We start from the raw sequence: 15,886 nt of genomic DNA, 5'->3' as shown, positions 1-15,886 counted from the left end.
ATCCCAAACGATTAAAATGTATAGTTATAAATAATTGTCAACGTCAGGCATAGATCTATGTAGGCCTATACATTTTGGCCACATCACTTTTTGTTTTTTTTCTTTCCCAATCCAAAATGTGAAATGCTAGCCTAATGTAAGCTAGCGAACTAAATTTGAATGCTAAACGTTATAATGCTATAATGCTAATCCTTTATAAGTAATGTAAACATATCCCTGCAAGCGAGCCCCTGTGGGGCCCATGCAGGCTATGTGTGGGCAGTGAGGGCTATGTCAAGCCCGCACCAAACCTGCACAGGCCCATCGCGGGTTTGCCCAGGTGATGCCCACAGCTGTGGTCTCACCGTGGGCTTGCTGTGGGCAGCCACCAGTTGCGGGCTGGCTGGGGCTTGCCCATTGTGGGCCAGTGCGGGTCTGTCCGTTCAGGGCCAAGCGCAGATTTGTACCTTTGGGCCCCATGCGTTTTTGTGTGGGCAGCCCATATTACATTACATAATGATTTTGCCGCTCTTTTCCCCTTTCTTTTCTTTTTTTTAAGCAGTGCTAACTCTACACCTGCATGCTTTGTCTGTCTATTATTATATGTGCCAGTGTGTGTGTGTGTGTGTGTGTGTGTGTGTGTGTGTGTGTGTGTGTGTGTGTGTGTGTGCGTGTGCGTGTGTGTGTGTCTATATATATATACATATATATATATATATATATATTTATCTATTTATCTATTTATCTATCTATCTATTTATTTATCTATCTATCTATCTATTTATCTATTTATCTATCTATTTATATATTTATTTATCTATTTATCTATTCATTCATTCATTCATTCATTTATTTTACTATTATTGTGTATGGGGATCCCATGAATATTTCATCAGGCAACCACACATTTTAGCACTGCTTTAAATTAACTTTGAACATAAAAAATACAAGGCATTATTTTCTAGCATCTAAGAACAACTCATGCGAAAAAAAATCTATAAACAAGTGTCCAGTTTGCGCCTGAGCTTGGAACTATTTTCTTCTAGAACGCATATCACTCCGCGTTCTACAACGTCTCACTGTAAGAGCGAAAGAGCCTCGAGCCTGAACCTCAATATCACTCCGCCTGTCTGGGACGGATGTCCCACCTCTCTCCTCTTGGTTTGTTCTCATTTGTCACTGAACTGTCAATCTGGCAAAATGTACCAATCTCATTGGCTCAACAGTAGGAAAGAAGACCCCTTATACTAGCCACTGTAGCTGCTGTTTCAAAACGCGGGAGGAGAGAAACGGAGAAAAGAAAGTGAAACTACGTCGTGTATTTCTAACCGTTGAAGGTGAGTTTTTAATGATTAATAATTACATTTAACAGCAAATATTTGTTACAATTTAAGTGTGATGTTGTGTTGAGGTTATATTTGAGTACATTTTGCAAATTCAGATAAAATTTCCGTCGAGTTCGAGTAGTACTGGTTTGTTTGTAGCTACAGCTGATGTTGTGGCTAGTAGTTAGCTGCTAGCAGCTAACTTTAGTTGACGTCAGCTTAGCCTAATAAACCAGACTTAAACATGATGAGTTGCTTATTTCAAAGGTACACGTCAGTCAACAACACTGTTGTATTGGTGAATTGCACGTTTCAGCTGATCTACAAGCTCACAATGTGGTGCAAAGCGACGCTGTGTGAGCTTGTAGATCAGCTATTTTCACTAGTTTGGGTCCCAGGGATAACGGCACATTTCTCTATTGTCTCGAAAAGTTTGTTAATTATTTTGTTAATTTGAATATAATGATTGACATTTGAGAGACACTATTGTAGATCATTCCATGCTCAATAAATCCATCTTTTTTGCACAGGGACCAACAGTCTGACCAACGCCAGTACTGTGTTGCCAGCCACCGAGCCAGCTGTCCATCTGTCCGTCCGTCTGTTTGTTTGTCTCCAAAGCTGTCAGCAGGTAAGATTGGTATAGCTTTGGTCTGGGCACTTAAATCTCATATACATTGGCTATTTGAAAATGGGCTTGTAGATCAGCTCTTTTAAAACAAACTCTTGAAAAAGAGAGGCAAAGTTTAGATTTACACACCATTATAATGTTCTTATTTTGATCATAAGACCCAATTACTCAATGTCAGTCTCCAGGTTTTCTTCAGAATATGTATGACTCTGATTTACTATGACTATATGCACATTATGAGTCCACTAGCGGTTCTCAAATGTTTCATTTGCAAGGACCACCATACTCTGAGACTGTACAAATGGACCATGTGTACACTCTAAGAGTTACATACCTATGGTCATTCAGGGCTAGCTCTATATGTGTTTCTGGTAATATTATTGTCCACTCATTTTGTATGTCTGTGGCAAAAATGGAATTTTGACCAAAATGTCCACCACAAGACAGCATGGTGATAACCCCTGGCATATAACTAGGGCTGTCATGATTATGAATTTCTGGACGATTAATTGTCATACAAATAATTTTGATTGACAAATATGTTATTTTCTCCATTATATGCCACTATCATAGTATAAGCTTTAATAATATACATACTGTGTAGACTGCACCATTATTACTTCAAACCACATTTAAATTTTGCGGATACTCGCTGGCAAATGCTACACCTCAGACCAATAAATGGTTGGCCAGGGGTCTTCAACAGGGGGTCTCTGACCCCTATGGGGTCCTCAGAGTTACTACAGGGGGTCCGCCAAAACTATGTGAGAACGTTTTCTCTTTTTTTTTTTACACTAACCACTTGATGCCCGTGGGACAATTCACAGAAAATAGCCGATCGGCCAAAATAGCTGATCTACCGACCAAAATAGGCGATTTACAAGCTAAGCTGACACAGCTGGTAGATCTGCCATTTTTGGTGAAGGTGTTTTTTTTTGCCTCTACATCAAAACTTCAAGCACATGCGAGCCAAATGTCAAGTTAACTAAGTATTAGTTGGGTGGTCCCTGCTTCATCTCTCTCTCAGCTATTTGAAAATAGCAGATCTACAAGCTCACAATGCCTCGTATTGGGACGCATTGTGAGCTTGTAGATCTGCTATTTTCAAAAGGTTTTTATACATTTTGAAAACTTGAAATGGGACATTCTGCATAATGAGTACTTTTACTTTTGTACTTTTACTCAAGTACATTTTTAATTCCGGACTTTTGCTTGTAACAGAGCATTTGTTACGTAATTATGATGTCACAATTACTTTTGCATTATCGTCATAATCGTTTCCATGTTGAAGGATTTTCACACATTTTAAAATATTTTTAAAAGCACAAATAGCAGATCTACAAGCTTACAGAAATGGCAGGTCTACAAAGTGACGCGTTCTAAGCTTGTAGATTAGCATTCATTCACCATCATTTGTAGATCAGCCATTTCTGCTTTTATTTGTGTATATAAATGATCAAATATGTCAATTTCTTTGTATATTTCAGTTATTTGTCATGTGTCCTGTGCAATTTATTTATTACGAAGCCTAAAAGGTTTCATAATGTTTCAACGTCAAACACACAATTAAATCGTTAATCACAATTATTTGAGTGACAATTAATTGTCAACTTAAATTTGTAATCGTGACAGCCCTAGGTAAAACCCAGGTCCCTGTGGAAATCCCTCCCAGAGTCAACTGCTGTGGCATTGCCTCCCCCACTCTCAGGTCCTGGTTGGAAATCAGGACCTGGTGAAGTTGTTGACTCCAGATCCCGACCAATTCTACTGGAATCTGCAGCGGGACCAAAGAGCCTTGGACGCTGTTTGGCTGACCGTCGACACAAGAGAGAGTCACGGATCATCTCCCTGAGCGACTGAGAGCCTCGTCGGTCACCACGCACTCCCAGACTACAGACCATTCTCAAATCATCCAGCGCCCTGCAGTATTCCTATTTCAAAGGTACACGTGGTCAACAACACTGTTGTTTTGGTGAATTGCACGTTTCAGCTGATCTACAAGTTAGCAATGCGGCACAAAGCGACGCTGTGAGAGCTTGTAGATCAGCTATTTTCACTGGTTTGGGTCTTAATTTGACCAAATTTGACCGTAGGTATTACATTTGAAGATTATGTTTTTAAGGCTCATGGGGAAATGGAAGCCATAAACATCTGTGCGTATTCTAGTGTTGAATTTTCCATAAAGATAAATCTCTCCCACTGAGTTGAGCGGTTGAGAGACGCACGCACTGCAGTCCGTGTGTGTTCCATAGGCTAATAGCCCCGCCCTCCCCTGTCTCTCTTCTCCCTCTCTCATTCATTCACTCAGTTGTGTCGCTAGTTAATTCAATTGCTCCAGGTGTCTGTGTAAGCTCAGAAGCTCATTTAAGTTGGCATTGGACAAAATCATAGCCCACGGCCGTTTTGGTTGATAAAGTTAGCAGTAGTTGAGCACTGTTTGGCAGTACTTGTTGCTACAGAGCATGCTAATGAATGCTAAGTGCTAACGACAAATGTATGCTATAGAACGGATGTCAACGGTTACAATGTGGAATAAAAACGAGGAACGCTTCGCCCTCAGCTGTCATCAGGCAACAGTTTCAAGTGATAAGAAAAATGTTTGACTGATCTGAAGTAAATCAACTTGGATGCTGTTGTGCTGACACACACACACACACACACACACACACACACACACACACACACACACACACAGTGTGCAGTGGTTCTCAAAGTGGGGTCAGGGGACCCCCAGGGGTCCTTGATGGGGTCCCCAGCTAAATAATAGATAGTTGGGAACCAAATGGACCCTTATGGGTCTGTAACTCTAGAGTGTACAAATGGAACCATTTGTTCACTCTTTAGTTAGATTAACATTGATTTTACAATATAAATTGGGGTCCCAGCACTATAAATGCCATTAGGGGCCCGTAGCCTAATCCCTAATGCATGTCAAACTGGGATCCTTCAAATTAAAATAGTTGAGAATCACTGCTAGAGCTGTAAAAATCTTCTCATATGGGGGTCCTTGGCTTATCTTTTCAAATGGGGGTCGGCGGGCTAATAAGTGTAAATTTGGGGGCCCTTGACATGAAAACGTTTGAAAACCACTGGTGTATGACACACACACACACACACACACACACACACACACACACACACACACACACACACGCACCCTAATGCTTGAGACACACTCATGTTATAGATTTTTAAAGGCCTGATCTAGAAAAATGCAAATGTCTATTTCAAAAAGGGTGATATTTATTTTATATTACCAGCCAGAGATGAGAATCAATCTGTAATAGGCTTATACAGTAAACAACACACTCACAGCCTTGATTAAAAAATATATGCCCATAGCCGTGCTATTAGCTTGTAGATCTGCTATTTTTTGGAAAAATTGTGGGTCTATTATGTGTATATTCTTTAAAGCAAACATTTGTAACTGAAATCTTCGCTTCTGGGGATTCTACGAATGTATTATAAATCAACAGTTTAAAAAAAAAAAAAACGTATGTTGCTATAACATCAGTGGTTCTCAAAAATGTATATGTAATTGGCCGTGGATCCCCATCTCAAAATATTTTGTTCCAGGGACCCCCAGTAGTTGTAACAGAGTTAAAAATGTTCACTTGAAAAAATGTATGTTCAAACATTTGCAAACATTTTCACGATTTTTCAAAAATGGCAGATCTACAAGCTCATAGCGTGGCACTCTGTGCCACGCTATGAGCTTGTTGATCTGCTATTTGCTACATTTGAGAGCCACTATTGTAGATCATTCCATGCTCAATGAATCCATCCTTTGTGCACAGGGACCACTGTTTGGCTGACCGTCGACACGAGAGAGAGAGAGAGAGAGAGAGTGTCACGGATCATCTCCCTGAGCGACTGAGAGCCTCGTCGGTCACCACGCACTCCCAGACTACAGACCATTCTCAAATCATCCAGCACCCTGCAGTATTCCTATTTCAAAGGTACAAGTTGTTCAATAACACTGTTGTATTGGTGAATTGCACATTTCAGCTGATCTACAAGTTCACAATGCGGCACAAAGCGACGCTGTGAGAGCTTGTAGATCAGCTATTTTCACTGGTTTGGGTCCCAGGGATACGGCACATTTCTCTATTGTCTCGAAAAGTTTGTTAGTTAATTATTTTGTTAATTTGAATATAATGCTTGACATTTGAGAGACACTATTGTAGATCATTCCATGCTCAATAAATCCATCTTTTGTGCACAGGGACCAACAGTCTGACCAACGCCAGTACTGTGTTGTTTGGCTGACCGTCAACACAAGAGAGAGAGTCACGGATCATCTCCCTGAGCGACTGAGAGCCTCGTCAGTCACCACGCACTCCCCAGACTACAGACCATTCACAATTCATCCAGCACCCTGCAGTATTCCTCTCCCACCTACCCTCCCTTCTGTCCAAGACGTTTAACCAAGGTATTACACGTCCACCAACACAGGCTCAATGACTGACTGGCTGGCCAGCCCATGTCAACGGTGGTCAGGGATAGGCCTTAATCGTCAATTTAAATTTGTAATCGTCCGACAGCCCTAACTTAAATCTCATATACATTGGCTATTTGAAAATGGGCTTGTAGATTGGCTCTTTTAAAACAAACTCTTGAAAAAAATATTTGGACCCTTTAAAAAAAAAAAACACATATCTTGCAGCCTGTGGGCGTCCTTGGGACAAAATGCTTTGAAATGCACCTCTGTGGCCTATCGGGCTATTATTCATGGCAACGCCAGTAGAGTCATGTGGAATTCATACATTGAGAGTGAGAGTGAGAGAGAGAGAGAGAGATCTCTCAGCAGAACTCCTAACTGAAAGAAATGCCACTTCTATTAACTCATTCACTGCCACGGAATTAATTAATTCTACCGTCCCCTTGCCAATTGAAAACGGCAAATTACCTTTGAAAAATCTTGGAATATTCTCTGTGACCTCCTTCCTCACGGAGATCAGCTAATTACACAGGGGTCCGGTAGAAATAATTGTCCGGCCGTGATCCTCCATTCCAGAGCTATGGCCGTTTGAATGTGGCTTGTTTTTTGAATTAAGAATTTATTGGACTGTAAATATAATGGCAACCCATTGCATGCCTGTAAAAAAAAAAGGCTGATATATATATATATATTTTTTTGCAGTACAGATGAGTGATTTACATTTGACAAAAGGTTATTTATACAGTATCGCACTGTAGTTTAAATAGTTGTGAGGCATTTGTATGTGAATTAATTATGGTCCAAATGTACAGTATGACAGGAGATCCAGTCAACCCTGAGGTATTTTCATATTTTCTTATATGTCCCTCTTTGAAAAATACTTTTGGACACCCCTGACATACACTATCATTTGCCCACAGGGAGCCATCTTCTGTCAACTGGGAGACAGCCCAGACCCCAGGCTTCCTCACTTGAGTTCAGGGATACTCCATCAGCAGGTATGTTTTAGTTGACTGTAAAAATAACTAACCACTTCAACTATCTTCTTACTACTTATTTCGGTTAATTCCTATTGGGGTCACCACAGCAGATCTTCAGTTTCCATCTGGTTGTGTTGTCTGCGTCTTCCTTGGGGACTCCTGCCACCTGCATGTTGTCTTTCATCACATCCATAAACCTCCTCTTTGGCCTTCTCTTACCTGGCAGTTCCACGTTCAGCATCCTTCTCCCAATGTTCCCCTCTTCCCTACTGTCCAAACCATCTCAACCTCGGCCGATCCTCTAATGTAGTCATATCTGATCATGTCCATCCTTGTCACTCCTAGTGAGAATCGTAGCATCCTCAATTCCACCAGCTCTGCCTCCTGTCTTTTTGTCAGCGTTTCCAGGCTATACAACATGGCTGCTCTCACTAACGTTCTATACATCTTCTCCCTCGCTCTTAATGGTACCTTTTTTGTCACAGATAACTTCCTCCATCACTTTACTCCATTGGTTCTGCATGCACTCCTCTTCGCTTCTCATCCACACTCCCAATTACTTTTGATAGTTGACCCCAGATATGTCAATTCCTTCATACAATTCTCAATATATACATGATCATTTCCCCCCAGGGAGCCTACTCACACCAGCTTTCAGAGAACCTGAGAGCCACCTTCGACCTGCATCCTTCCTTGCTCCTGCAGGGCACTCTTTGTCATGGCTTCCAGCAGTTACTGGACCAAGCGCCGGCGCACACTAAGGATCCTAACTTCTTTTGATTCATCCTCGGTTCAAGAGACAAGTGAAATATTGGGAGAAGTGAATCCTGAATCCAATCTGACCTTTAATGTCAACGATGAGGAAGATGAAGTTTTCATGGACTGCCTAAATTCATTTGATGATGACTGTGATACTACACTTGTGAATGATACAGTCCCAGATGGTGACAGTATTATAGAGAGTAGCGATGAGAGTGATGGAGAGGAAGAAGGTGACAGTAGTGATGAATGTGATACAGTTGAAGATGAATGTACAAAATTGGCCAAGTTGCTGTGTGAGTGGGCTCTGAGGAACGATGTGCCACAGAATACACTCTCAGATCTTCTTTGTACACTGCAGGAGTTCCATCCAAATTTGCCAAAGCAAGCTCGCACCCTGCTACAAACAGCAAAAATAGTAGCCAATGTTAAAAACATAAAAGGAGGTGAATATTTACATTTTGGCATTCTTTCTTACCTACAGACAATTTCAACAAGTCTCATCAACAGTGTTGGCAACACTATTGGCCTCCAAATTAATGTTGATGGATTGTCTTTGTTCAAGAAGAGCTCTCTACAGCTGTGGCCAATTTTAGGCAAAGTGTCATTTGAAAAAGAACCTTTTGTAATTGGCATCTTTTGTGGCAACAGCAAGCCTCTTGATTTAGAGCAGTATTTAGATGACTTTGTGCAGGAGGTAGCCAGGCTTGAAGGAGGCTTTGAGTTGGCAGGAAAGAAATTCAGATTGAAGATTGACTGTTTAATTTGTGATGCTCCTGCAAGAGCCTTTATCAAAAACATTAAGGGACACAATGGGTACTTTGGTTGTGAGCGCTGCACTCAAGAGGGAGTCTATGTCAAACATCACATGACTTTCCCAGAGAAGACGGCTACACTACGTACAGATGATCAGTTCTCTAGGCAGGAGGATGAGGATCACCACAAGGGCAACTCTCCCCTTGCACGGCTTAGCATAGGAATGGTCACAATGTTCATTTTGGACTACATGCACCTTGTTTGCCTCGGAGTGACTCGAAGATTGATATTCTTTTGGATGAAGGGTGATTTGTCATGTAGATTGGGCTCTCGAGCGGTGATGGCCATTTCTGCCAGGTTGCAGCAGCTAAGGCAACACATCCCAATCGAGTTTCAAAGAAAGCCAAGAAGTTTAGCGCACGTAGACACATGGAAAGCCACTGAGTGTCGCCAGTTCTTACTTTATACAGGTCCAATTGTCTTAAAAGAGTTTCTTCCCTCCTCCCACTACAATAATTTCATGAATTTCTCCATTGCCATGTACATGATGCTCTGTCCTGCCTTGTGCAATTATTATTGTGACTATGCTGATAATCTCATGAAACATTGCTTATGTGAATTTGAGCAGTTGTATGGTATTGATGAATTGATCTATAATGTGCACAATTTGACTCATTTGGCTGATGATGTTAGGAGGTATGGAGCTTTAGATGGAGTGTCAGCTTTTCCATTTGAAAACTATATGAGGAAATTGAAAAAAGCAACTCGCAAACCACAATTTGTTCTTAAACAGATATTTCACATAATTACACTTGAGCGGACCTTTTTTACAACAAAAAAAGCAAAGCAGACAGACAGCAAGACACCTTTGCTGAAAATGAAACACTCTTGTGGCCCATCAATACCATATCTGCCTCACTGCACACAGTATAAAAAGGCTGTGTTTCAGGAGTTCTGTGTTGCCACAACTACAGGGGACAACTGTGTGATGGTTCATGGGAATTTGGGACTGGTACAGAACATACTATGTGATGAAAAGTCGGATAGAAAGTACATCATGTTCAGGAGAATCAAAGCTAGATTCTCTTTACTCAAGTCCTCTAGATTCAAAAGACATTGGCATTTATAAAGCAAGTCATCTAGAAAGTACAGACCAAATAATCTGTTTGTCAGATATAACAAGAAAATATGTTTTGCTCCCCATGGACACAGAATGGGCAGCTATTCCTTTCCTCCATAGCTACTGAGTTTTCTTTCTTTATTTTTGTTTTTTTTTGCCCCTTTTTTTTCCCTCTTTATGTATTCATTTTCAGCTCCTCCTAATGGCGTTGTACAAAATTGTGGAGTTCCTGGATAACTCGGTAGGGATTGTGAGCAGCAAATGGCTTAATGAGGACTCGTCAATGACTATGTGGCCACCTTACACTGACCCCAGCAAAATCAAGGCAGCTTTGGTGACTCATGATGTTCCCATGTTCACGTGGACAGCACATCAAATCAAAATTTTGGCAACAGCAGGTATTCTTTTTTTTCCAGATTTGGGAGCCATTAAATTTAAAGGCCCACTTGAGCCATTTTCGACGCATCTTCATATAATTGGTCCTCGCCATTATAAAATGGTAGCATTTTGTCGACACCCCTTCTCTGAGAGACAGACCAAGTAGACAAACATGGTACCATGTTATAATGAGCATTAGTTAGGACCAATTATATGGAGATTGGTTGAAAATGGCTGAAGTGGTCCTTAAGTGCTTAATCGATAACTTTTTTTATTAAAGCATTTAAAAATAATGTACTTATTTGATTCTTAAAGTAATTGCTATAACTAATAGAATAGCTGATAGTTCATTGCCTAAATTGATGCAAAGCGTGACACTTACTTTGTTTCTTACTGACACTTTGTTTCTTACACCTATTTTGTTACAGTGGACTATGAAAAGGCAAGGACTAAAGCCAAAAAGGCAGAAACAAGTTTGATTATTGAAAGTGAACCCGAAGAATTGGATCGCAGTCAGCGGTCAAGACAGTAAGTGTTCATTTTGTATTTTTTTTATTTGTCTTTATGCAAAGCTGTTTAAATAATATTATATAAGGATTGTATTACTGGTGCATTCTTCTATATGTTCTGAACAAGAACATGAGAGCTATTACTATGGCTAAAGTAGTATGAACCAGTCATTCAGTTTGTGTGCTAAAATGCATTCTTAGATTGTTGCTCCTCATTTTCCACAGAGCTACTAAACGCTACACTGAGCCTGAGCGTGCGCCACCAAAACGGGCCAGACAGTCTGAAGTTGTAACAGCTGCAGTATTACACCAGCCACCAGTCCCACCACCACCAATGGGTTTGCTGTCTTCAAGTCACCGTGCATCAGCGAGTCCCCTGCCAATGCCGAGTCCCCTACCACCGGCCAGTCATCTGTCAACCGCGAGTCACCTACCACAGTGGGCCAGTCCCCCGTCAACGCAGAGTCACCAACCAGCGGTCAGTCACCTGTCAACGCAGAGTCACCTACCAGCGGTCAGTCACCTGTCAGCGCAGAGTCACCAACCAGCGGTCAGTCACCTGTCAACGCAGAGTCACCAACCAGCGGTCAGTCACCTGTCAACGCAGAGTCACCAACCAGCGGTCAGTCACCTGTCAACGCAGAGTCACCAACCAGCGGTCAGTCACCTGTCAGCGCAGAGTCACCAACCAGCGGTCAGTCACCTGTCAACGCAGAGTCACCAACCAGCGGTCAGTCACCTGTCAGCGCAGAGTCACCAACCAGCGGTCAGTCACCTGTCAACGCAGAGTCACCAACCAGCGGTCAGTCACCTGTCAGCGCAGAGTCACCAACCAGCGGTCAGTCACCTGTCAACGCAGAGTCACCAACCAGCGGTCAGTCACCTGTCAGCGCAGAGTCACCAACCAGCGGTCAGTCACCTGTCAGCGCAGAGTCACCAACCAGCGGTCAGTCACCTGTCAGCGCAGAGTCCCCTACCACCGTGGTCCAGTCACCTGTCAACGCAGAGTCCCCTACCACCGTGGGCCAGTCACCTGTCAACAGCGAGTCCACCACCGGCGAGTCACCTTTCATCTGTGAGCCACCTTCCACCTGTGGCCGTACCCCCTGCTGTGAGGCGTGCATCATCATCAGCAGGTATGTTTGATAGCCCCAATAGATACATAGGGAGACAGAACTGCCCACAAACGTCACATCTGGATTTAGCATGGTTCATGTATGTTTACGTCTGCAAACAGTTTGTTTCAGGACTACCATAATGTTGAATTAATCACTTGGACTAGCTTCCCACACAACACACTTTAACAGCTAACTAAGAGTATAATCTGTAGTTTACAAATGTAACCCAAATGGACTATTCGTGTCTATTGCATTATAATGGTTAAATTAACAGGATTTTACATTGTAGCTCCGTCTTGTTAACCCATTTAGACTTGAGGATGATTCTGAAAACACCACTAAATGCCTAAAACGCCTCTAAATCCTAAAGCCACGTTTATGTTTCACCGTTGCGACACGACTTAGGCTGGAAAATAGCAGATCTGCAAGCTCGCAGCCCTCATTCGAGACGCGCTGCGAGCTTGCAGATCTGCTATTTTCGGCATCCAACTCTGTCATATGGTGAAGTATAAAGGGGGCTTTAAGAGTGTCAGAAATTAATGAGGTTGTTCCCAGATTGCAAGGTATAACAGCATGTAGGTTATCCCGGTCTGAATGGGTTAAAAAGGTACTGCTCTAGCTCCGTATTCTTTACCATGGAGGATAGTTTAGGATTTGGCTTTTGTATAAATCCCTGCACGGTAATGGCACATCATCAGACGGTAATGGAATTATGCAATATTACAGGAGAGGGTGTGCTTTACCGTGATTATCGGCACAGCATTGCTGCAGGAACGAGGCATGAAGGACCCGGCACAGCTCATATTTATATTATACTGATATGTATATTTGAGCACGGCCAGGTGTGCTGTCATGCTCGTTTGAACACTGCTAGCGAGCCCATTTCAACCAATCAGAAAGCTCGGTCAGAACAACCTGTTGTATAATTGATAATCATATCTATAGAAAATGATATCCGATGCCACTCCCCAGCTAAGAGGTGCTGATGATGCTATGCTCTGTGTTACAACAGTTTCTGTTCAGTTTCTAATTATAGTTTTTCCTTCTCAGGTATTGACAGATACTTAATTAACACGCTGGAAGAAATTAAGGAGAGGCTGACTGCGCTGGAGAAGGCAGTGGCAAATATCTCCCGCTCCAATCAAGCAGAGATCACGCTGCCTGATGACATCACATTGCCCCTTCAAACCAACGAGGACATGGATGTCTTGGAGCAACAAATTGAAGACCATCGCTGTCGGAAAGATTTGGTATATAAATAAATGATATTGTATGCTATCTACATTTTTTGACAATGTTATAATCACTTAGCAATTCTACATACAGTTCCCCTAACCTGTTATGCTTTCTATCATTTTGTTTTAACCAAAGCCAATAATGTTTTATTTTCTGTCTATTTCACTTCCTGTCAGATTGCCTATCTAGGAGCCATTGGTGGGTGTGATGTCCAGGCTGCAACAAGAAGGATAATGGCGACATTGATTGGCCATTCCCTAGCCAAACAATTCAATTGGAACGGCGCAAATCAAAAGAGACCTTTTCAGTCCCTGAGACTAAAGAGGGTTGTAACCGGTAAGTCTAAATAGCTCAATTCAAATTGATCATTTTCACTAATCAAACACCTACTCATTTGTTAGTCAAACTCGTATTTGAAGTCAAATTCGAACACTTATGGGAAATGTATTTACTTATTATAGAGCAGTGGTTCTCAACCTTTTCACGCCAAGTACACTATTTTTCAAAAATCACAGATCTACAAGCTCATATATCTGCTATTTTTGAATGGCCAAAAGAAATGTAAGAAAATTGATGCGTTCGGAACAAAAAAAACATAAAAAGTTGAAGGATGTTGATACAAGATCTGCCCAACAGCAATGAATAAGAAATTGCTTACTACAAAAATAATTGTTTCATATAAGCCTATTTGTTTTTATGTTTCAGAGGCTGTAAGAAAGTGCCGCATTCAGCCTAGTCCTCTGGAATCTGATGTGGAAAAGGAGATAAAGGTGTGGCTGCGGAATTCGCGAGACAGAGCGGGTGGACGAAAGGAGCGATTTCACCGACAGCTGGCTATTAGTGAGGCCCCAGTGGAAGAGTAAGCTTTGACTATGAATACTTAAGTATAAATAAATATGTATGTATTTATGTACCGGTATGTTAAAACATTTTTTTTAAAATATATTTCCAGGTGACAGGAGGTTGGAGTGGGTGACCGTTGCATGACTGATGGACACGCCGTTTACAGCCACAGGGACACCACACCACTAACCCTGACCACACACTACGAAAATAGACTATCTACAAGCTCACAGTGTGTAGCCGTGTGTTGTGAGCTTGTTGGACATTTGCCTATGACATGCTCTAAATAGGGACGGCAGGTTGAAAGTGGTTAACTTAAAAACTATTTTATGTATTGTATTTAAAAAGAAGAAAATTGATTGATTTCCCCTTTACGTGTGTGTGTGTGTACACACACACACACACACACACACACACACACACACACACACACACACACACACACACACACACACACACACACACACACACACACACACACACACACACACACACACAAAAAATCTCTTTTCCCCCGAGCATGAAAACCTCTCATCCAACGGACTTGGACATGGAGAAGAGGCACACAATACACACACTCCATTTGCTGTATGGACCCATGTGGAGCTTCCCAGAAGACCTGTCTGTGTCAAATTCAGTCAATATATTTTTTTTTTTACAGTGAGAGACTGCTGGGACAATAAGGACTGTAAAGGACTTTGTCCGGTTATTGTAATGAAGGTATATGGACAGTTTTTCTTTTTAATTTCTGTGTGAAACCTTATACTGTATGTCCACAGCCGTTTCTTTTCAGGAAATATAAAAAAAACAGCTTTGTTCCAATGCAGCTATGTTTGCTTTCCCTCACTTTATTTGTTTATTACTGCATGGAGAGCAACTGGGCCAGTGGTGACACAACAAACAGGATATGGTCCCGAGTGTTCCTGTGGTCCAGTTTGTGATGCCTCACAACCTGGACCCTCGACACAGTAAAATTGATAGTGGTTGTGGTTGTTTAAATCCTAGAGCGTACAAGTGTAACCAAATGGAGTTTACTGTTTTACAAGGTAGATTTATTTGATGTGAAATGTCACTCTGGTGACATTGATCGATTAGAAAAAGAGAATTGCCACTGAGTGTAGTTGTGTTTTAATGTGTGAATATTGGCTCTAGGCCAGTTCTATGATTGACAAGGACTGGCACATGGAAGATGGGAACAAACTGTCATTTTGTCTCCTACGGTTTTAGAGGGGCCATTCATATAATGACAATACGTTTTATTGTACATAGAAGTTCTACTGTGGGTTGAGTATTATACTGATATGAGGTGGTGGGCCAGTTTCCTCTGTGTAGAATAGATGAGTTTAATCAAAATATACAGTACGCTTATGTGAGTTCATTATAAATATACAGTATGTGGAGAAGGGTTTATTCTACATGTACAGTATTTGGAGATGAGTTTGGACATTCTTAAGCTACAGCAAGTGTCCACCTCTAAATCTCACAGGTCTCTGCAAGTCTCTACCGGTTCATTTTCATACTGTACTAACGTTAGAGGAATCCCAGTAGTACACTGCATTGTGTACTACTGTATGATATCAATTACTGGGTTCTGTCATTAATTGCTGTTATATTGCATTACATAGTCTTTACAAGTTTCTGATTCCATAGCAACATAGACAGAACAGCATGTGTGCTGGCAAGAAAAAAACAGACCACAGTTATGCCTTGACTGATGAAACAGAAGGAGTTGTACATTTGTTTTACTGTATTCATGGAATAAAGCAAACATTAAATCTGATATGAAATGACTGCATATGTCTAATAGATTA

The 15,886-nt window shown here is 41.5% G+C and overlaps 1 protein-coding gene across 3 annotated transcripts; it reads left to right on the top strand.

Annotated features, from left to right (window-relative positions):
- The first annotated feature begins 1,254 nt into the window (after positions 1-1,254).
- Positions 1,255-14,527, top strand: LOC311056081 (uncharacterized protein). Of its 3 annotated transcripts, none has more exons than XM_084072458.1 (14): positions 1,255-1,316; positions 1,835-1,935; positions 3,568-3,877; positions 5,733-5,894; positions 6,161-6,367; positions 7,297-7,374; positions 7,990-8,348; positions 10,185-10,389; positions 10,798-10,897; positions 11,104-12,014; positions 13,047-13,246; positions 13,409-13,568; positions 13,938-14,091; positions 14,185-14,527. In XM_084072458.1, the coding sequence occupies exons 7-14, from the start codon at positions 8,325-8,327 to the stop codon at positions 14,186-14,188; spliced, it is 1,758 nt and encodes a 585-aa protein (XP_083928584.1). In that variant the 5' UTR covers positions 1,255-1,316; positions 1,835-1,935; positions 3,568-3,877; positions 5,733-5,894; positions 6,161-6,367; positions 7,297-7,374; positions 7,990-8,324; the 3' UTR covers positions 14,189-14,527. The 3 variants fall into 3 exon arrangements, with proteins under 3 accessions (XP_083928584.1, XP_083928585.1, XP_083928586.1); XM_084072459.1 differs by having other exon boundaries at positions 7,990-8,561; XM_084072460.1 differs by lacking the exon at positions 7,990-8,348.
- The last annotated feature ends 1,359 nt before the right edge of the window (positions 14,528-15,886 follow it).

Source organism: Gymnoscopelus microlampas (assembly GCF_963454915.1).
Source record: "Gymnoscopelus microlampas genome assembly, chromosome: 11".
NCBI lineage: Eukaryota > Metazoa > Chordata > Actinopteri > Myctophiformes > Myctophidae > Gymnoscopelus > Gymnoscopelus microlampas.
Note: the sequence above shows the minus strand (reverse complement) of the source record. Positions and strands in the feature narration are given on the sequence as shown.

What these genes read in the sequence shown, in the direction of transcription:
- LOC311056081 (XM_084072458.1), top strand. Translation starts at nt 8,325, where the DNA reads ATGAGAGTGATGGAGAGGAAGAAG. An exon ending in GCGTGCATCATCATCAGCAG is followed by an intron (nt 12,015 to 13,046) that starts GTATGTTTGATA and finishes TTTCCTTCTCAG; the next exon opens with GTATTGACAGATACTTAATT. An exon ending in ACTAAAGAGGGTTGTAACCG is followed by an intron (nt 13,569 to 13,937) that starts GTAAGTCTAAAT and finishes TTTATGTTTCAG; the next exon opens with AGGCTGTAAGAAAGTGCCGC.